At 41.0% G+C, this 22,124-nt stretch overlaps 1 protein-coding gene across 1 annotated transcript; it reads left to right on the top strand.

Moving 5' to 3' along the window:
- Nucleotides 1-663: 663 nt before the first annotated feature.
- LOC114653069 (uncharacterized protein K02A2.6-like) lies at nucleotides 664-10,320 on the top strand. Its single transcript, XM_028803245.2, has 3 exons — nucleotides 664-1,146; nucleotides 6,346-6,897; nucleotides 7,147-10,320. The coding sequence occupies exons 1-3, from the start codon at nucleotides 664-666 to the stop codon at nucleotides 10,318-10,320; spliced, it is 4,209 nt and encodes a 1,402-aa protein (XP_028659078.1).
- The last annotated feature ends 11,804 nt before the right edge of the window (nucleotides 10,321-22,124 follow it).

Below are 22,124 nucleotides of genomic sequence, written 5' to 3'. Positions count from 1 at the left end.
AAGCCTACCCCAGCAAGCATCATGCACAAGGCAGGAACAGTCACTAGACGGAGCCAGTCTAGCAAAGTCAACAAAGAAAATCAAAAAATTCAAACACAAAACATATTAATACAGTATATACGTCTTCAGACAGCCACAAGTGAATTTTACTTATAACTGGTGTCACAGGTGGCTGGGTGTGGTCGGCAATCAGCTGCCTATTTAAAGGTCTGCCTCCCGACAATCAAGGCTGGAGTCGGGTGAGGAGTTGGACGAGGTCGGAGAAGGAGGTGGGCGAAGAGAGGCCCTGTATGAATAGTGTGAAGAGAGAGAAGGCTGAAGGAAGCCTGGACTTTGGGAGACTGTTGGGGTTTGTGTGGTGGTGCACTTATTGACTTGTAAATAGTTTTATTGTAAATAAACGTGTGGTGATGGCTTGTAACGTGTCTGCCTGTCTGTGTCCCAGTCACCTATTCCACAGTGGCGTAGTTGGCAGGATGCTCTGCCTGGTGCAAGGCAGGGACCTGCATTTAAAAATTGTTTGTGGACGGCCCGGTACAGTAGGTAACCTCACACACATGCCGCAGGGGCGGCGTGCACCCAACCCCGCGTGAAGATTGTTTAAAGGACTGTGTGTTTCAGGGGTGGCTCGAAGACGTGGCGGCAACAAGAGGAGCTGCCGGGATGGAGAGACTACAACTCAGACAGCCGCAGCAGCCGCGGAGCTGCCCGGAGCTTCGTCTCCGTGTGTGTACGGAAGACGAGATGGTCACCAACTGGAAGTCCCTCCTTGTGACAGGCACGGGGTTGGATAGCGTGTCCTGTGTCCCCGCCAGTGATTGGATGGAGGCGGGACCAGGGAATGTCCATCCCGTGCCAGCCAGAAACCCGATTGGGCCGGAGGAAGAGGCTCAAAGGAAGCAGACGGTGAGTGGCGCTGTGCGTCAGGTAAGCTCGCCGTCAGATGTTTCTCTCTCTTTGGCAGCGATTTTGCAGGAGCTACAAGAAGAGCTGCGGATTGTGCTATCGCTGCTGGCCGAGCGAGGTGCCCTCCGGGCAGTGACGCAGGGATCAGAAGGGATGGCTGCTGCACCAAAGCAAGCGCCGCTGGCGAGAGAGGAATGGCGCCGCACTGGAACTTCTGACCGGAGGAGCACAGCAGGAACAGTGAGTAGGACTGCCCCCGTAACGCTGCGGACGCCAGCGGGGCAGGGTCTGTCTTTTTCCTATAGGCAGATCCGAACCGTTACGGCGTCCCACAGTAAAAGGAGGAGTCAGAGGAAGAAAACTGATTCCTCCAATATGAGAGGACGTGTTGCTGGGTGCACACGTCCCACGAAGGGCTGCCCTCTGCCTAGGCAGAGGGAAAAACCGCAGGCTGGGAGGCGAAACATGAGAGTGCTCCAGTTGGCGGTCCTGTGGCGAGGAAATCGCAGGTTTCAGATGGTGAGGCCAAAGAAAGGAGCATTGGGGTGCCGGTCGAAGCGGAGAGCGTTGGCCCACACAAGGGTGAAGCGTGCCGAGTGCCCGCGACAGGGCAACGTCTCCACCCCCTGTTTTTCTGTTTATTTTTTAGGACTGGACCCTAGACTGGAAGGTGTCGGCCTACCACTGAGAGAAATCTGTCCTCCTCGGATTGGCCGCTGGCCCTTAGGGGTCTCAGCTTGGGGGGGAGTATTGTCACAGGTGGCTGGGTGTGGTCGGCAATCAGCTGCCTATTTAAAGGTCTGCCTCCCGACAATCAAGGCTGGAGTCGGGTGAGGAGTTGGACGAGGTCGGAGAAGGAGGTGGGCGAAGAGAGGCCCTGTATGAATAGAGTGTGAAGAGAGAGGAGGCTGAAGGAAGCCTGGACTTTGGGAGACTGTTGGGGTTTGTGTGGTGGTGCACTTATTGACTTGTAAATAGTTTTATTGTAAATAAACGTGTGGTGATGGCTTGTAATGTGTCTGCCCGTCTGTGTCCGGGTCGCCTATTCCACACTGGGTAGGAATAATTATACGGCCCACCGGGTATCACAATTCTAAACCAATCCAAAACCTCATGAAGGTGGTGTTGTAATTAGGGGTGGTGATTTTGAACTGGAAAGATCAGAGGTGTTCTTGCTAACCTGGTCTGGCAGAGAGCAAGCTTCTGCTTACGATTAACTGTCTACAGTCGTAAAATCTCTTTAAAAAACCCTATAAGACATATAAATGTGTTCCATGTGTGCAGAGAGCACAGGCAACATTTTAAAAGGAAACTTAACAGGTTTTAAAAATAAATATAACCTTATGCAAAGGAAAAATCTTTCCGTAGCATCAGATTATACATTGGCACTCAACGGCCTCAGTGGACGAACAGTAAATCTGAACAATATGTTGTCATAGGTGCTGTATGTGCACTCTGTTGTTCAGCATTATGACTAAAGTGTAGGAGTTGATGTAAACTGGCAGCTATATTCATGAAAATATGATCTACAAAATATGCATTGGAAGTAAATGGTGTGTCACACTCCATGAAAAAAACTGCAGTTAAGAGAGCTGATAACAACGTGTAAATTAATTACTAAGCTTCAGTTACCTTGTGCTGCTGAGCTTCTGGAAGGATAACAGCAATTTTAGCTTTTTATTTTCTGCACAAATCAAGCCTCTTTTTTAGTGTCTTTTGCCTTCTGATTCAAACCCCGGCGACGGTTTAAAACACATGGACTAGAGAAATTGGGTGCTTTAGGAAAAAGCAATGGCATAGCATACACACTTTTTAACTGGTTGTCCACAATATGCATTCTCATCTGAGAATCCCATTTGGCCCTGCAAGACTACAAAGGCTTATTCTTAAATTATGGTATTTCAGACAGTAACATTAAACATACTCCTAAACCTTCCTGTCGCAAAGCTTAAACTGATAAAGAAAAACCTTCTTCCATTATATAATTACACTGGACAGTCTTAATCCCCCAGATACAATTTCTGTAGAGAATTAACTCTGAAAAATATAGCACTAGGGTGTTGTACCGTGTTAGCCATTATAAATTTAGAGAAAAGCCAAGCAAAATGACACCTTTTAATGGCTAACTAAAAAGATTACAATATGCAAGCTTACAAGGCAACTCAGGCCCCTTCTTCTGGCAAGATGTTGTCTGAAGAAGGGGCCTGAGTTGCCTTGTCAGCTTGCATATTGTAATCTTTTTAGTTAGCCATTAAAAGGTGTCATTTTGCTTGGCTTTTCTCTGAAAAATGTAAAATGTCAGTAATAAAGGTTTTTGCAGTCGTGAATTATGACACTCATGCTTCTAAAAGGCAAACTTAACAATATCATTCATATTGTAATGCTCTTTTAGTTAAGTCTACTGCCGGCCTGATTTGTTACATGGTGACTTTTAGTTTATGTCATAATGTATAACTGTGAGATCAGCATTGGTGCAGGACGTGTGTGTCACACTGTCATTAACTCCTCAGAAATCTTTCAGGGCTGAAGCTGTCCTAGTTCACACTTCAAGACTGTATAACATGGAAATTCCATAGTGCTGCAACATTTATTTTTTATGCGGTATTTCCTACTGAATGTGACATTGCTCACTCAAAGGGCCAGCACAACTGGGTTTTGCCTAGAGCAGAAAAATGGCAAGTGTTGGTCCTGAGCATCATTTAACTATTATATATATATATATATATATATATATATATATATATATATATATATATATATATATATATATATATGAGTGTTAAAAATCATTATACTACTAAATTATATTTAGTAACTACATATAAAGAGAAAAGGAAGTGGATCCTGCACTGACCTCAGGGGAATACCATGTCTAACTGCAGAGAATAATGAGGATGTACTAAAAATCAGTTTGATAAGTAGAAGGTGAATTAAGTGATAATTGTGTCTGACAAGCCAGCTAAATTCTAAGGTATAATGGTGGTGCCATTTCTTTCACTTTAGAATGACACTTATAAGACTCTATGAGTAGAGACTCAAAATAATCTGAGACAATGTAATTCAGGAAAGAGGTAATAATTATGTTAAGTCTGGGCTCTACAACATATGCAAATTAATTTTCCAAAAAAACAATTACAGCTGGGTATAAATGACAGGTGGTAGGTTTCATTTTGAAAATCTGTTATAAGGCTGACCGCTTCTGTCATTGAATGCACTAAGTTGGTATGTGCACAGCAAGACATGTTGTGATCCAGCAGTGCTAGATGTGAATGCTGGCTCTTCAAGCTGTAATTGCATGTTGTCATGTTTACTTTTAATGAAATCTATAAACCCACTTCTACTAATACTTGGTGTTACTGTGCCAGACGGTGCATATTTCTTATTTGTCATGTATATTCTTTTTCAAGGTACAGATCTGAGGTTGCAAATATGTTCATACATTATTTTAAAGTAATAATTTGTGCACACCTTCTAAAGAACTTTGTTGTACTAGAGAGAGAAAAAGAAGAGTAAGGGCTATCAAGCTGGATTAACCCCCATTTAATGAGAAAAAAGCGAAGGTGCTGGAGCATTAAGCCAACACTGTCTGTATCTGCATGGTAGCTATGTTTCCATCATTCTTTGGTTCTTAATGAACATATTCTTGTTGGTGGAGATTTCCTTTTACAGACCAAGCAAAAGGTAGCAGCAGAGGCTGGAGAAGTAAGTAGAATAGGCAAGGGGTCATGGTTCTTATTCCAGGTCAGTGGCTTGGAAAAGGTTGGCCGATTCTAATAAATAAATAAATAAATAATTGTCTGGCTCAATCTCAGTGAGTGCATGTGTTCATACATGGCTACATGGGGTTGGTGAAGTAGTTGGGATGTGATTCACCTGCACATGAGGGTGGGGTCTTATCTCATTTGCTTCATCGGTTTCCTGTGGTGTGCGATTGAGACACTGCTCCCACAGAGGCATATAAGGAAGAGCCGACACAAGAATCTGGGAAAAGGAAAGAAGAAAAAAAGAAAACAAACGAAGGGGGTTAATTAAAGAATGGAGAGAAAGCAGAGGGAGCTGATGCGAGTGAGCGAATGACAGAGGTAAAAGGCAGGCAGCCAGGTGAAGTCCCTCAAGGGAACGAGCAGGCCCTTAATTGCCAGTTTATACATCACGCTCAGAATGGCTACATGCACGCATCATGGCTGTCATGCATTCCCAGTGTTCATTTGATGCGTCCTCTGAGCACGTCCTCAGAAATTAACGCAACACGTGTGTGAGTTGCAGTACCAGCAAAAAATTGGGGGAGCACTGTGTTCAAGTTGGAACATGATGTCAGAGTCTCTGTTTTCTATCAACATGTGACAGCAAAAATACTTTGCAGATACTACAGGATCAATGTGCGTGCTTCGATGTTTGATGAATGGTTTGAAGTGGTGAAGCAAAATGCTGACATACAAATATATTTGTGGCGCTTTTCTTTTTAAGTGTCACATATTCGTCAATGTAATGACACAATACATTTTAAAGGTTTCACATACCATCTTCTGTGCTTTCTTTTTTTTTTTTTTGCACCTTCACAATAAATTAGGGACACAATGAAAAGGTCTATTTTGCGATTAAAGTGGAAATTTTGGCTTTAATCTCAATTAAATTTTGTAGCTTATTTTATCATTACAGTAGACCATCATAAAACATTATCTTAAAATTGACCCAGTTGTTAATTGCTATGTGCTTCTGGGGTATCCTCCTGTGCTGACAGCAGCGTCAGGCAGCAATTGCCACACAGAACACATTAAATTTATGATATTCCAGCTCTCTGCACATTTAGAATCCTTAGATTTATACTTGATATCACTTTCATGATGACATGCATTAAAGTATGTACAGTAATCCCTCGCTATATCGCGCTTCGCCTTTCGCGGCTTCACTCTATCGCGGATTTTATATGTAAGCATATTTAAATATATATCGCGGATTTTTCGCTGCTTCGCAGATTTCTGCGGACAATGGGTCTTTTAATTTCTGGTACATGCTTCCTCAGTTGGTTTGCCCAGTTGATTTCATACAAGGGACGCTATTGGCAGATGGCTGAGAAGCTATATGTAGTATATTGTAGTCTGGACCTTTGGAGATTCCATAGTGATAAGGAATTATGGGTATTGGGGAGCTTAAAGGAAGTGACATAAAATATAAGACTGTGCAACGTATAATCTAAAAAAAGGACCTGTTAAAGTTTATTACCTTGAACCTGTCTCCGTCTTCTTCCTTTTTATTGGTACAATATTATTGTCCATAGATATAACACTGGCGACGAGGATGGGATGGATTTAAAAGTGCACCGCTATGGCTACGCAACGTGTAAAGTAAGTTTTTTTTTTTTCCGCTGGAGAGGAAAGAGAAAAGCTGCAAGTTTTTTTTTCTATTTCTGTGGTAACGTTTCTTAGTCATTCACTGAAGATAAGCACAAGGGATACAATGGCAATGATAACGGGACATTTCGGGCCATTCGATGATTCAGTTGAGCAATGGGGCGATTATACAGAGCGATTTGAGTTTTTTGTGAAAGCCAACGCCATTGACGATGACTTGAAAGTGCCGACATTTCTTAGCGTTATCGGGGCAAAGACATTTAGTCTACTGAGAAGTTTGGTACGGCCAGGAAAACCCGGTGACAAGTCATTTGATGATATTGCAAAGATTCTGGACTCACATTTTTCGCCTAAGCCGTTATTAATAGCTGAAAGATTTAGATTTCACAAACGGAACCAGGAAGAAGGCGAGTCTGTTGCTCAATATGTAGCGGTACTCAAGAAACTTACAGAATATTGTGAATTTGGTGCTAATTTGGATGACGCCTTAAGGGACAGGCTAGTGTGCGGATTGAGAAGTGAGGGCCTTCAGAAGCGGTTACTCACTGAGGCCAACCTCACATTGCAGAAAGCGATTGAGATAGCCGTGTCTATGGAGCTGGCTGCTAAAGAAGCACAGCAGTTAGGGGCAGCTGTTAGAGTACACAGAGTGCAAGCAGACTCAAACAAACAAACAGGGGGCACCAAACAGTGTTACAGATGTGGAAAGATGGATCACCATCCAGCGAATTGCTGGGCAAAAGAACTCATATGCCGTAGCTGTAAAAAAAAAGGGCACGTGGAGCGTGCATGTAGAGCAAAGAGAAAGGAAGGCACAGACAAGGGGGAAACAGGGAAAGATAAAAAGGCATCCTGGTCTTATAAAAAGAAAAATTTGCACGTGGTACAGAAAGAAAATAAAACTGACAGTGAGACTGATTCTGAGGCTGAGCTACTAATTAAAACACTGAATAAAAAAAGAGGCTCAGCAGCATATACTATTACTGCCATGCTGGAAGGGCACCCTGTGAAGATGGAGGTGGATACTGGAGCAGCAGTCTCCCTAATATCAGAGAAACTGTTTAAGAAAAAATTAAATCACCTTCCACTGAAACACCCTAGGATCATAATAAAGACATACACTGGGGAGAGTGTGCCTATGTTGGGTAAAACAAAGGTTCAGGTTGAACTAAATGGGCAAAGAACCAAATTGCCTGTATATATTGTAAAAGGTGATTATCCAGCTCTGATGGGCAGATCGTGGCTAGAAAAAGTACAGTTGGATTGGACCAAAGTGAATGCTGTGTCTGTTGAACAGTCCGAGTTGAATTTGGTCCTGAGAAAGCACCAAGCTGTATTCCAAGAGGAACTGGGGAGTATAACAGGGATTAAAGTGACACTCTGGGTGCAACAAAATTGTCAGCCAAGATTTTTAAAGGCAAGGAGTGTTCCTTACGCTTTAAGACCTAAGGTGGAGGCGGACATTGACCGGCTTGTCAAACTAGGAGTCCTAGACCCTGTTTCTCATTCTGAGTGGGCCACACCTGTGGTTCCGGTGGTCAAGTCTGATGGATCTGTACGATTATGTGGGGACTTTAAGGTAACAGTTAACCCTGTACTCATAGCTGAGCAATACCCCCTTCCTGTGATTGAAGATATTTTTGCTGGATTAGCTGGGGGAAACAAATTTAGTAAAATAGACCTCAGCCAAGCATACTTGCAAATGCATGTAGATGAGGACTCACAAAAGTACCTCACCATAACAACACATAAAGGGCTGTACCGTTATTGTCGTTTACCCTTTGGAATTACTTCAGCACCAGCGTTATTTCAGCGTGCCATGGATCAGATCCTTAGTGAATTACCAGGGGTACAGTGTTACCTGGATGACATCCTGGTCACAGGGCGAGATGACAAGGAGCACATGGCCAATCTGGATAAAACCTTAAGCAGGCTAGAAAAGTATGGGCTGCGTGTAAACAAGGAGAAATGTGACTTTTTCAAAATGTCTGTGGAGTACCTAGGACATGTTATTGATTCTGAGGGGTTGCACACAGCTCCTTCAAAAGTGAAGGCAATAGTAGATGCCCCTGCTCCAAGCAATGTCAGCCAACTGAGATCATTCTTGGGTCTCGTGAACTATTATGGGCGTTTCATTCCACAGCTAGCAACGTTGTTGAAACCACTCCATGAGTTGCTGTGTGAGAGTAGACCCTGGAAATGGTCACAGGAGTGTGAAACGACATTTAGCAAAACCAAGGCCGCGCTGGCTGATAAAAGAGTTTTAACACATTTTGACCCATCCTTACCAATTCAGTTAGCTTGCGATGCATCCCCTTACGGTGTTGGGGCTGTGGTGTCGCATATTATGTCAACAGGTGAGGAGCAACCAATTGCATTTGTGTCAAGAACATTGAGTAAAACTGAAACAAAATATCCTCAAATTGAAAAAGAGGCTTTAAGCATCATTTTTGGAATAAAAAAATTCCACACTTACCTCTTTGGTCGAAAATTTACCCTGCTAACAGACCACAGACCTCTCACGTCTATTTTTGGCTCACACACTGGTGTACCATCTATGGCAGCAAGCAGACTGCAGCGCTGGGCATTGCTCCTTGGGGCTCACAATTATGAGATCAAATACAGGAGTTCGGAGGCACATGGAAATGCAGATGGTTTGTCAAGACTTCCCCTACCTGACCAACCCAGAGAACAAGGGCAAAAGATTTTTTACTTTAAGATGGTGGAAAATGCACCTATCACTGCCCACCAGATTAAGCAAGAAACCAAGGGTGATTATACACTGTCAAAACTACTCACCTGCATTCTTAAAGGGCAGGACCTTAGCACCCTTAATGCACTGCCTGATGTTCAGCCTTACCTTTCACGGGGAAAGGAGCTATCTGTGACAGCAGGATGCCTCATGTGGGGCATGCGAGTAATTATACCACAAAGGTTGAGGAAACCCATTCTGGATGAGTTACATCTTGGACACTGTGGTATAGTCCGAATGAAAGAGCTAGCCCGGAGTTATTTTTGGTGGCCTGGACTGGATCGTGATATTGAGGAAAAGGCAAATTCATGTTCATCATGTCAAGGCCTCAGAAATATGCCAAGTCCAGCACCATTGCATCCATGGGAATGGCCTGCCAGTCCTTGGCAACGCGTTCATTTAGATTTTGCAGGACCTGTAGAGGGTGTTATGGTTCTGGTCGCAGTGGATGCACATTCTAAGTGGCCTGAGATCACTGTCATGCCCGACATCACATCAGAAAAGACAATCCAAACCTTAAGAGAGATGTTTGCACGTTTTGGACTGCCAGAGCAGATCGTGACGGATAATGGGCCTTCTTTTGTATCCCAAGAAATGGAAGAATTCCTAAAAGGTAATGGTATTAAACATCTCCTATCCAGCCCTTATCATCCTTCAACTAATGGCCTGGCTGAAAGAATGGTGCAAACCCTTAAACATGCTCTTAAAGCATCCAAAAGTGAAGCACCTTTCAAACAACGTCTTTATACCTTTCTTCTTAAATATCGTAACACACCCCATGCAACAACAGGTATGTCACCAGCTGATCTGTTCCTAAAAAGGCAGCTGAGAACACGTCTTGATTTGTTGAGACCAGCTACCACTCAAATGAGAGTTTATGATAAGCAGCACGATCAAGTAAAACAACGTGCCAAGCGGGCTAAAGATCGTGAGTTTTTCAGTGGAGATGCTGTCCTTGCTCGTAACTATTCCACCACTGAGAAATGGGTACCAGCAACCATTCTTCAAAAGACTGGACCTGTCTCTTATAAGGTATGCACACGAGACCACCAGACATGGAGACGACATGTTGAACAGCTGTTACCCTCTATACCTGTTGAAGAAGCCGGTAGCACAGAAACGTCTGAGGAACCTAGTTTTAGTGAGTTGATCCAAAGCCAGCCAGGAATACCACCTGACTCTCCTGTTTCAATTCCTGCCGATGCTGTCGTGCCAAGGTTACCTGAGGTTGCCTTAGGGGATGAACATACCTCAGCTGTACGACGTAACCCTCTCAGAAGCAGGAAGCCTCCTGACCGTCTTAACTTATGAAAACTAACTATATGTATATGGAGATAAAGGCACAAAATAATACCTTATGTTAGCAGGATGTTGAGGTCATTTATCCTCTTTCCTTTGTTGGAATGTAATTGCATTGATAACAGTATGTGTTCTGTTTCATGTTTATTTTCCTGTTCTTAATAGCAGATGTTGTTTGTTATATGTTAGTCGAGTTTACAATTTTAAGCGGGAAGGAATATGTAGTATATTGTAGTCTGGACCTTTGGAGATTCCATAGTGATAAGGAATTATGGGTATTGGGGAGCTTAAAGGAAGTGACATAAAATATAAGACTGTGCAACGTATAATCTAAAAAAAGGACCTGTTAAAGTTTATTACCTTGAACCTGTCTCCGTCTTCTTCCTTTTTATTGGTACAATATTATTGTCCATAGATATAACACTACCCAACTTACTTTTCTCTCTTTCTCTCTTGCGCTGACATTCTCTGATCCTGACGTAGGGGGATTGAGCAGGGGGGCTGTTCGCACACCTAGACGATACGGACGCTCGTCTAAAAATGCTGAAAGATTATCTTCAAGTCGCTCCCTTCTGTGCAGCTGCTTCATGAAGCGACATGCTGCACGGTGCTTCGCATACTTAAAAGCTCGAAGGGCACGTATTGATTTTTGATTGTTTGTTTTTCTCTGTCTCTCTCTCTTTATCTGCTCCTGACGGAGGGGGTGTGAGCTGCCGCCTTCAACTGCTTTGTTCCGCAGTGCTTCGCATACTTAAAAGCCAAACAGCCCTATTGATTTGTTTGCTTTTCTCTCTTTTTCTGACATTCTGTGCTCCTGACGCGCACTCCTTTGAAGAGGAAGATATGTTTGCATTCTTTTAATTGTGAGACGGAACTGTCATCTCTGTCTTGTCATGGAGCACAGTTTAAACTTTTGAAAAAGAGACAAATGTTTGTTTGCAGTGTTTGAATAATGTTCCTGTCTCTCTACAACCTCCTGTGTTTCTGTGCAAATCTGTGACCCAAGCATGACAATATAAAAATAACCATATAAACATATGGTTTCTACTTCGCGGATTTTCTTATTTCGCGGGAGGCTCTGGAACGCAACCCCCGCGATGGAGGAGGGATTACTGTATATTAGATTTTAAAGATAAATCTTTAACTTCATTTAAATAATGATTACTGTTAATAATTACACATGTATGTGAATTTCCCCTTGGGGATTAATAAAGTATCTATCTATCTATCTACATGTAGGGGCCGCATGGTGGCAAAGTGGTAGCACAACTGCCTCACTGGGAGTCACATCCCTGGTGTTTTCTGCCTGGAATTTGCTTGTTTTCTTGGTGGGTTTCCACAGTTTACTCCGGTTCCCTTCGAAGGAAATGAAGGTTTCCAGATTTGGTGATGCTAAAATGATGCTAGTGTATGTGTGTGCTGGTATTCACCTTGTGATTAGTTGATGCCCCATCCAGGTATTGTTTCTGCCTCATGCCCAATACTTGGTGGAATGGTCACATCCCTGGATTGATGGATGTAATCCATTAAACATCAGTCCTTTTCAGGTGTCCTGAATTTAACGGATGTTTTGGGCACTTCATAACATAGTGAAGCTAAACGTTGTTTTCTCACTGTGATGATATTTTGCACTGCCACCCAGTGGAATCCTCCAGATTTACATAAAGTACATGTGCAAGTAAAAACATTACACCCCTTGTAGCAGTAGTGTCTGCAGGTGCAAACATCATTTCACGCAATGTATAAACTCGACCTAAGGAGGCCACTTCAGCCAAGTGATTTAGGAGCTGGAGTGACTGAGGCTCAGCTCGGTTGGAGCGACTCCGCATAAGTCCAGGAGAAAGGCAGCAGGAGCTGCAGACAAAATTGGAAGGCTCAGTGAGGCGTCCTGCAGGTGGAGCAATGGACTGAAGCGGCGTGAGCCTGGCAGTGGGTGCTGTCAGTGCCCTTCCAGTGTCAAAGAAGACTGCAGAGGTTCGAGCCCAGGAGCAGATGCAGAAGGATGGCTGAACTGCCAAATAGGTGCTTCCTTGGCTGCAGGAGCCTGTATTGGGGAAACTAAAGAGATGTCCGTTTTTAAAGGAGTGCACCAGGACTCAAGCTTTTAGCTTCCAGCACTGGGTTTTTAACCTCATTTTAATGGATTATTTAATGGATTGATTTTAACTTCCACCTTCAGTTTTGATTGTGTTATTTAATTATTGATTGAATTATTGCACTGCCCTGCTTTTGGATTTGTTCTTTTGATGAAAGCACTTCTGCACGTTGATGCACTTACCCCTTGCTCTGTGTGAATTTCCTCATCCGCTGGCTCATCCTGCGGTTATGTTTCTAGTGGTACTGCATAAAAACTAGATAGACATGAGAGTTCCATGGCATTTCCTACAGCCTACTGCTGTAATTCCATTTGTTCAGTCCTCTCAGGCATGTGCTAAACATCATGACCTCAGCATTGGTTGTTATTTTTGGGCCATGCAGGACAATAAACATGTAATTTGGAAATATTTTAATTAGTGGTTAAGCTAAAATGTACATCTCATAACTTTATTGTCAGTCTACCTGCACTCAGCAGGCAAGTACACAGGCATTATTTAACCTTTCCAAATTCAGGACCGAAAATCCACCTGGGCATACTTTGGTATTTTTCTCTGTAGTGATATTTCAGCCTGTCATCAACTGCTTTATGTTCTCTGATTCAGTACAATTTCAGCTTTCTAGTCATACTAGCTATGAATAGTACTACACAATGTAGCTTATGAAAATAGTGTACAACACACCACAAAAGTATAATTGCTTACTTTTATTTTGGAAAATCAACCAGTGGTCCATGCAAATAAAAAATTTACTGTACAATTTTCCAGTGCCACTGCTGCCACAAAATTATATAAAAAAATGAAGATCCATACCCATTTCCTATTTAGTGCTTAACGCTTTTCAGAAAGCTGATATCCATTTAAATATATTGACTTAATGCAGGCATTTCAATTGCATCATACCTTCATGTTCAGATAGTGACACAAACCAAAACTTTGCCATGGTGTGCAGTTATATGCCGGCTGTTCAGAAATTACAACCGTAGAATTTTAAGTGGTATGTAGCATATTTTGCATGTACCCTCAGATTTATAGCATACAGCGTGTTTCTTTTATCAGAATCCCACTGCAATATTCTTTCATAAGTTAATCTTAACATTTCTCCCATGATGCTCATTAAACCATCAGGATGTATTTATTGTAAATGACATATCTTAATTAGAAGAAAGAAAAAAGATACATTAAAACCAAGTCTGCAAACCTACTGTTCTAGAAAAAATATTTTTTTTACTTAACATATAGCGGCATTTAACTCACTTTTGTGTATCATTGTACCTTTTGTCGCTTTAAAGGGCTGTGTGTGAGATAAAATTAAGGCAGTCATACAATATGCCTGAGCAATTTCAGATATAATTTTTAAGCTGCATAAACATCACCAACAAAATATTTTTTTTGAACATGATAATTTGAAATTGCAAGTTAGTATTTCCCATGAAATAGAAAAGTGTGTCAATGTGCCATACTATACAACAGTGGCTGCTGGTGCACCTCAGAGTAGGAATGAGTTTGGGTCTTGTACTGTATATTATAAATGTTAATCTGCATGGGTTATATTTAAATTAACTTATCCAGAGAAACTTTTTTTTTAATTGAAAAATCCATTTTGTGTTTATTTGTTGTCTTTTAATATTTGTTAACTTGTTTATTTAATTGTTGTTTATTACTAAGGTTATTAAAATTGATCTTTACCATTTATTTTTAGGTGTGTTTTCAATTACCAGGGTTAGCTCTATGCAAAATAGAAATAATCATCATAATCATTAAGTAATCGATTTATACATATGCATGAATTAGCCCACAACACATGTAATTATACACACCAAAATAAAATTAATATTATCATGTGACCGAAATATTGGCATTTTCCACCACCTCTCCCCCCAGGGTTGCCCCTGCTGCTAGAGCAGATTTTTCTGTGAAACACTGTACTGCGTGAAACAACATGAATGAATTAAATAAACCACACAACCCTAATAAAAGTTAACACACGTCTCTGTGGCGTTCCTGAACAATCCATGGATAATATTTTGTCACATGGTAATACAAAATAAAATGGCATTATCTAAATACAAAAAGCAAAATAAATAACACTTCATTTTACTTAAAAAAACAAAACTGATGTGCATCAGCTCTAAAGGCAAAACAAAAGCCAAGAATTCAAAAAGAGATTTTCTTACAGATAAAAACATAGCCTAGCAAAACCAAAAGTTTTTTAAGTGAAACTGTATTTCCTTGCATAGCCTATGTGTCTCATCACTAAAAGCAAAACAAATTTTAATAAAGTAAAAAGATAAAAGTGCATTTCATTATAAACAAAAAGTATTGCTGATGCGCTTCAGCTCCAAAAGAATCAAGACCCACCCTTTACCCAAGAAAGCATGCCACACCTCAGATCAGCACAGCTCCAAACCTCCTTGTGCCTCATCACTAGTGGTTCCACTGATGAAAAATGTCTTGCAGTCATGTTTTCTTATTAAATGTTATACAAAACATCCAGAAGAACTCACTCTCAGGAAACAATAAACCCCATTCACTGGTCAAAACTTCTAGAGAGTGATGTTAATTGCACAGATTGATTCTACTGGTTTGCAGACAATAACAATACAATACAATACAATTTATTTTTGTATAGCCCAAAATCACACAAGAAGTGCTACAATGGGCTTCAGAGGGCCCTGCCTCTTGACAGCCCCCCAGCCTTGACTCTCTAAGAAGACAAGGAAAAACTCCCAAAAAAAAACCTTATAGGGAAAAAATGGAAGAAACCTTGGGTAAGGCAGTTCAAAGAGAGACCACTTTCCAGGTAGGTTGGGCGTGAAGTGGGTGTCAAAAAGAAGGGGGTCAATACAATACAATACAATACAATACACAGAACAGAACAAATCCTCAATACAGTATAAAAATAAAAATTTTTGAAGTATGTAGCAGAATTTAACAGTAGATGATATCACATAATATGATTTGGATTTGTTTAGAGTCCTGGAGACCTCATCCATCAAGCTGCCTCCCCCATTTGGCCATTCCACGGCTGAAACAGCGCTAGGCCAGTCAATCCGATGAAAGGACCCCTCTTTCCCACGATTCCTGCGATCTTCCATCAGGGATGACTTTACCTTAGGCAGGCAAAACAACTTGGCAGGTGGGCCATGGCACCAAGTGCCACATTTGAGTACTGAGAAACAGAATAGGTGAGGGTTAGTATCCAATTATAACTATCATGTTACTTATGTTTTAGTGCTAACGACTAACAACAGAGATGCAGTATGTACAGTTAATCAGCAGCTCTAGTCAGGATATGCTAAACTGAAGTAGTGAGTCTTCAGCCGGGATTTAAAAGCTGAGACTGAAGGGACATCTCTTATAATAGCAGGCAGACCATTCCACAGTTTAGGGGCCCTGTAACTAAAAGCTCGACCTCCCACTGTTATTTTATTATTCCTTGGTATCATAAGCAGACCGGCATCTTGAGATCTTAATGTGTGCTCTGGTTTGTAAGTAATGATAAGTTCAGACAAGTAAGCCGGACCTCGACCATTTAATGCTTTATATGTTAAAAGGAGGATTTTGAAATCTGCCCTAAACTTAACCGGGAGCCAGTGTAAGGATTTAAGAACTGGAGTTATGTGTACGTATTTTCTTGTTCTTGTAATAATTCTTGCAGCAGCATTTTGGATTAACTGGAGGCTGTACAGAGAACAGTTTGAACATCCAGTGAACACCACATTGCAGTAGTCAATCCTACTAGAAATAAATGCATGAATTAATTTCTTACAATCCTGTTTATTTAGAAAGCACCTTAATTTCCTAACATTTTTAAGATGGAAGAAACATGATTTGGACAACTTTGTAATATGCACTTTAAATGACATGCTAGAGTGAAAGATAACTCCTAGATTGCGGGCTGATTCAGTGAAATTAATGGGGATTCCAACTGAGTTAAATGATGACAAAATATTGTTGTGATCAGCGTCATTCCCTCCAACAATTAACATCTCTGTTTTATCTGTATTTAAAGACAAGTAGTTCTCATTCATCCACTCCTTTAATTTACTAACACAACTAATTAAAGACAGCATTGCAGAAACTTCATTTGATAGATAGATAGATAGATAGATAGATAGATAGATAGATAGATAGATAGATAGATAGATAGATAGATAGATAGATAGATAGATAGATAGAAACTTTATTAATACCAAAGGGAAATTCACAAACCCTAATTTGATCTAAATAAAAGGTATAATTGGGTGTCATCTGCATACGAGTGAAAATTAACATTAAGATTCCTAATGAGAGATCCTAGTGGAAGCATGTAAAGTGAAAACAGTAACGGTCCCAGTACTGAGCCCTGCAGGACACCATATTGAACTTCTGCGTATAATGATGGGGTACTGTCAGCACATTTCTGTACATATTGGAATCGATTTGATAAATAAGAACTAAACCAAGCGAGCATGGTGCCTGTAAGCCCAACATCATTTTCTAGCCTGTGCAGTAAAATAGAATGGTCAATGGTGTCAAATGCTGCACTTAAGTCCAACAACATAATTACAGTGGAGTTTCCTTCATCAGAGGATATCAAAATGTCGTTTACAACCCGCATTAGTACTGTTTCTGTACAATGACCAGTGCGGAAACCAGACTGGAATTTCTCAAATAAATTGTAATGCGCAAGGTGTGACTGAAGCTGATTGGCGACTACTTTTTCTAGTATTTTAGAGAGAAATGGTAAATTTGAAATAGGCCTATAATTATTTAGTATGTGTGGGTCTAAGGTCTGACTTTTTAAGTAATGGTTTAATGACTGACACTTTTAGTGCTTCAGGTACTGTGCCATGCAATAATGAACTATTGATAATGTTTAAAATAGGTGCTGCAAAAACATCCATTGCATTTTTTACTAGTTTTGTTGGCACTGGATCTAGGGAACAAGTAGTGGGCTTCATTTTAGAAATTAACGTTAAGACTTCCTGCTCTGTTACAGGATTAAAATTATTAAAGTGCTGAAAGCAATGTGAGGCAGGGTCTGCTAAGCTAGTATTTGGTTTGTACTAGGGAGTCCATTCCTGGATGGGTTTATCCATTCCCCGGAATTCGGGAATCTCGCATTTCCTTCCCGGGAATCCTGGGCTCCCGGGCATCTCACATGTGAACGGTTTTAGAACGACCGACACTTATTTTTAATAAAACTACTGCAATATTCCCTGGAATGCGGGAATGAAAAATGTCCGGGAATCCCGGATTCCCTAGTTTGTACTGTGATGCTGAGCTCTGGGATCCTATATTTTTAATTTTCTCATTGAAGAAGTTCATAAAGTCTGTACTGTTAATATCTGTTGGTATTTTGCACTGTTGATCTGAATTTCCATTTGTTAATTTAGCCACTGTTCTAAACAGTACCTGAGGATTTTTATTATTGCTATCTATTATTGTAGAATAGTATTCTGAGCGAGCTTTAAAGTGGGCTTTTTTATATTTATTAACACTCTCTGTCCATGCAATTTGCAAGAGCTGCAGCTTTGTTGCTCTCCATCTGCTCTCTAGTTTTCGACACTCTAATTTAAGAGCTTGAGTGTTTTCATTAAACCAGGGAGAGTTTCTATGTGCTTTGATCACTTTTATTTTAAGGGGAGCCACTGTGTCCAGAGCATCTCTCAAGGTCTCAGTATAATGTGATGTTAGCTGATCTAAATTGTTTTCCACATTTACATTTGATGTTAACTGATCTAAATGGTTTTCCACAATTACACTCAACTTACTCAAAGTATTTACAAATTTTGAAGCAGAATTACAATCTAGATGTCGCACTGTCTTTGTTTTAATCTGTGAGTGTGTTGGTAAGGGCATGACTAAATCATATGTAATTAAGTAGTGATCGGAAATAACTTCATTTAATGGAGAAATATATAAATTTTGAATTTCAGTTTGTAAGTTATAATTAAATCTAATGTGTGGTTATGATTATGAGTTGGACCTTTGACAATCTGACAAAATCCTACTGAATTTAACAAATAAGTAAAACATTTGCTAAAAGTGTCAGTTTCCACATCAATGTGTACATTAAAATCCCCTATCAATAATACGTGATCATAATTTATAGCCAAATCAGATGGAAGGTTGCTAAATTCAGTCATGAACAATGAATATGGTCCTGGTGGTCTGTAGACTAGCAATATAATTGTGTTGGAATCTGTTTTAATATTTAAAATGAATGCCTCAAAGGATGTAAAGTTGCCTAAATTTTTAGAAGTGATTTGCATTTTGTTACGATAAATTATTCCAAGTCCTCCTCCTCGACCAAAATCTCTAGACTTATGAAGGAACGAGTATCCATCTGGTGACGCCTCAGCTAGGGGAACAGTGTCACATTTACCAAGCCAGGTTTCAGTGAGAAGACACAGATCAGATTTTGTACTTAATATAATATCATTTACCAAAACAGCTTTACTGCCAAGAGAGCGAATGTTCAATAAAAAGCATTTAAAACTGCATGCTTCTTTCTGAACTGGTAATATATTTTTTGTTTTAATTTGAAGTAAATTTCTATTACAGATGCCCCTGGTGGAGGGTCTAGTTTTATCCCTTGGTCTAATTATACACCTTATTTTTTGGTTATCAGTTAATTTAAGGTTTGTATCAAGACTAAATTTACTGGATGCTCCATGACAAGGATTATGGGTAACAGCTTCAGGATAGTAACAGGTGGGATAAACAACTGCATGTGATTTAAGATCACATGATTGCGGCCTGGATGGTGCTCTGAATAGTCAACCAGGCAGTTTTGCTGCCATATTTTCGGATAATAGATAAGATAAATCCAGGCCTTTCCCAAAAATCATCCCAATTGTTCACAAATGCTATGCTTTTATTTGCACACCAGGTTTCTAGCCAGCAGTGAAGGGAATGCAATCTGCTATAAAACACATCCTCCCTATATAATCTTGGTAAGGGGCCAGATACAACTAAATTCCGACATTTTCTTTTAGCTTTGGTGCATAGAGAGATGAAGTTCCTCTTTAATACCTCAGGTTGCTGTAAATAAATATCATTAGTGCCGACATGCAGCAATAAGGTAGATACTTCATCGTCTGCGACACAGTCCAATGCGGCCTCTATGCCAGAAATCTTGGGCCCTGCGAGGCATTTAACATTAACTGCTGGTTTAACAGAGTCTGGAATTCTAACATTCTGCACTATGGAATTGCCAATTATGAGCACTTTCTTATTCTCAGTTTCCACAGGCGCGCTGCGGAGTGCTGAGAATCTGTTCAGGGTCCAAATTGGTGACCTGGGTGCCGAGGGACTAAATTTTGGCTTCTTAGACCTCCGTCTTACTGTTACCCACTTGCCCTGTGGCTGAATTGGTGCTGCTGACTTCGGCCGCACACTGACTACAGTGGGACCTGGAGAGACTGAAGCCAAATCAGAAGTAGTTGTATTGTCTAAACAAACCGAGTCGATCCAATTTTCGGTTTGTCTAATTGCTATCAGGTTCCTAATGCGGTCCTCCAATTTGCATATTTTCCCGACCAACTCTAAATCAACTAAATACTTTTAGCAGGTGAAGCTGTCTACACTGTCTGCTGGAAAACCTGAACTGTACATGCTGTAGGACACACAACAGATAAATGTGCCCTCAACAGACAGAGAACAGATAGAACTTACATTTAGTGTTGATAGCATCTTCTCCGTTTTTGTAGTAACTTCGGTGCTTCGCTGCTTTCCGTGTTCAGCTGAATCACTAAGAGGCTGTCGGTTTTAAGTTTCCACCACCCGCTGAGCGATCGACTTTGATTTCTCACTGCCGGTTATTTCTCCTGGTCAGCTGCCGGCTTTACTTCAGTTGAACTTACTTGGGTGTTTGTGAAGGGCTACATGCCTGTGGGAGATGCTGCTGCTCTGTGCTTCCGCTCACTGCTCCGCTCTGTGCTTCTGCTCGCTCCTCCGCTCTGTGCTTCTGCTCGTTGCTCCTCTCTATGCTTCCGATTGCTGCTCCACTCTGTGCTTCCGATACAGACGATACTGTTGTTGATTGTGGTGGGGTAGTAATATAGTAACTGGTTTGGCTGTGAAGGGTTGGTAACCTAGATTTTAATTGGGCCAAACCCTTTGCAGTATTCCCTACAATTAGTAAACATTGATATAAATCTACATACAGGTTATGATGGAACCTATTAACCAGGAAGCACATGGATATTCCAGATATGTAGATCTGAACGGCAGCAATCAACACTGGACAGCTCATGTTTGCTGCTTGAGCTCTCAAATAGATTTTTAATGAATAACACTTAACAACATGTACCGTGAGTGTGTGTGATATGTTCAGGTTTACAGAGTTAATGAAAAACAAACACATCTGGGCTCAGAGAAAAATCTATGCTACAACTGGAGAATGTGCACAGGCAGTACATTGGCAGTGGACAGAAACTCTTATCAGGTTGGGTCAGGTCAGGTTGGGGAGCATGTACTGGTACAGCACGTTGTCATGCCTGACACATGATGAAACTCCTCAGGATCCCATTTGGCAACTCCCTAGGCAGACACGTGGTACAGTCCCACCCTCCAGAAATGACCATCTATCTCCCGCAGTCAGGTGTTACTTGGGCATCCCCTTGGCCTGGTCCAGCTGCTTAGGTTCTCAACATTAAGAATCCTGTGAGATGGATCACCCTAAGAGAATTGTGCCACATGGCCATAGTGATGTAACTGATGCTCCCTCACAATGCAGGTAATGTGCCTCATTTGGGAGTCCATGGGCAACTGCTTGTTTGACAAAGTCAAACCAGCCGTACCCAAGGATTCTCCGAAAAAACACTGTACCAAATGAGTCCAGTCTTCTTCTCAGGTCACTGGATAGTGGGCATGTCTCACAACCATAGAGCAAGACAGGAAGCACCAGGACTCTAAAGACTTGGACCTTAGTCCTTTTGCAAAGATATCAGGAGCACCATATTCCCCTTTCCAACGACCTCATGACTCCCCATGCTCTCCTAATTTGTCTACTGACTTCATAGGAAGATGAATGTTGCTACTGAGGTAAATAAACCTCTCAATGCAATCAACACTCTCTCCGCAAACAGACACACTGCTGATGGCTATGCCCAAGAGGTCATTAAAGGCATGGTCAATGCTCTGTGTTTAGGTAATGTCATTTCATTTAGTATTACAGTGTTACAAAACATTGTCCATGGATTGTTCAGAAATTTCATCCACCATACTAAAGTATTGACTCATATAAGATCGCTACACATGAAACTATCAGTCATTTTATGTATTTAAGCACATGCAAATACAAAACTTTTCAGCACATAGTAAAAAAAATGCAACAAAATCTGAAATCTATCATGTTAAAAAAAATTGAGCAAAAATGGGATATGCATCCCAGTGTACTCATATAACCCAGAAATTGAACAAGGAGATCCTGTATATATACCTTGCATGAGCACAGAGAGTAGATTCTAAACAAAATAAACACCCACAAGAGTTTGAGAGTGTACTGGGTGATAGACATAAGCCAAAACATGGTCAAAATTGGGAGATCAGAAGTAAAGCATCAAAATGAGAGATAAATATTGTGGTCAAAAAACAAGAGCAAAATTTAAGAATTAAAGAAACACTTGCAAAATATGAGTTCAAATGACAAAATGATTACCTGGGAGACCTTTTGAACCTGTTATGTTGTTATCAAAGGTAATGACCTCACAGTACACGACCCTAACAACA

Source organism: Erpetoichthys calabaricus, chromosome 6 (genome assembly GCF_900747795.2).
Source record: "Erpetoichthys calabaricus chromosome 6, fErpCal1.3, whole genome shotgun sequence".
In the NCBI taxonomy this organism is placed as follows: domain Eukaryota; kingdom Metazoa; phylum Chordata; class Cladistia; order Polypteriformes; family Polypteridae; genus Erpetoichthys; species Erpetoichthys calabaricus.
This window is presented reverse-complemented; position numbering and strand designations above follow the sequence as displayed.

Excerpts from the sequence above, each read along its gene's own strand:
- LOC114653069 (XM_028803245.2), top strand. The coding sequence starts at position 664 with ATGGAGAGACTACAACTCAGACAGCCGCAGCAGCCGCGGAGCTGCCCG. Across the intron at positions 1,147-6,345 it reads GGAGGAGCACAGCAGGAACA|ATAAGCACAAGGGATACAAT; the intron begins GTGAGTAGGACT and ends CATTCACTGAAG. Across the intron at positions 6,898-7,146 it reads AGTTAGGGGCAGCTGTTAGA|AAAGAAAATAAAACTGACAG; the intron begins GTACACAGAGTG and ends CACGTGGTACAG.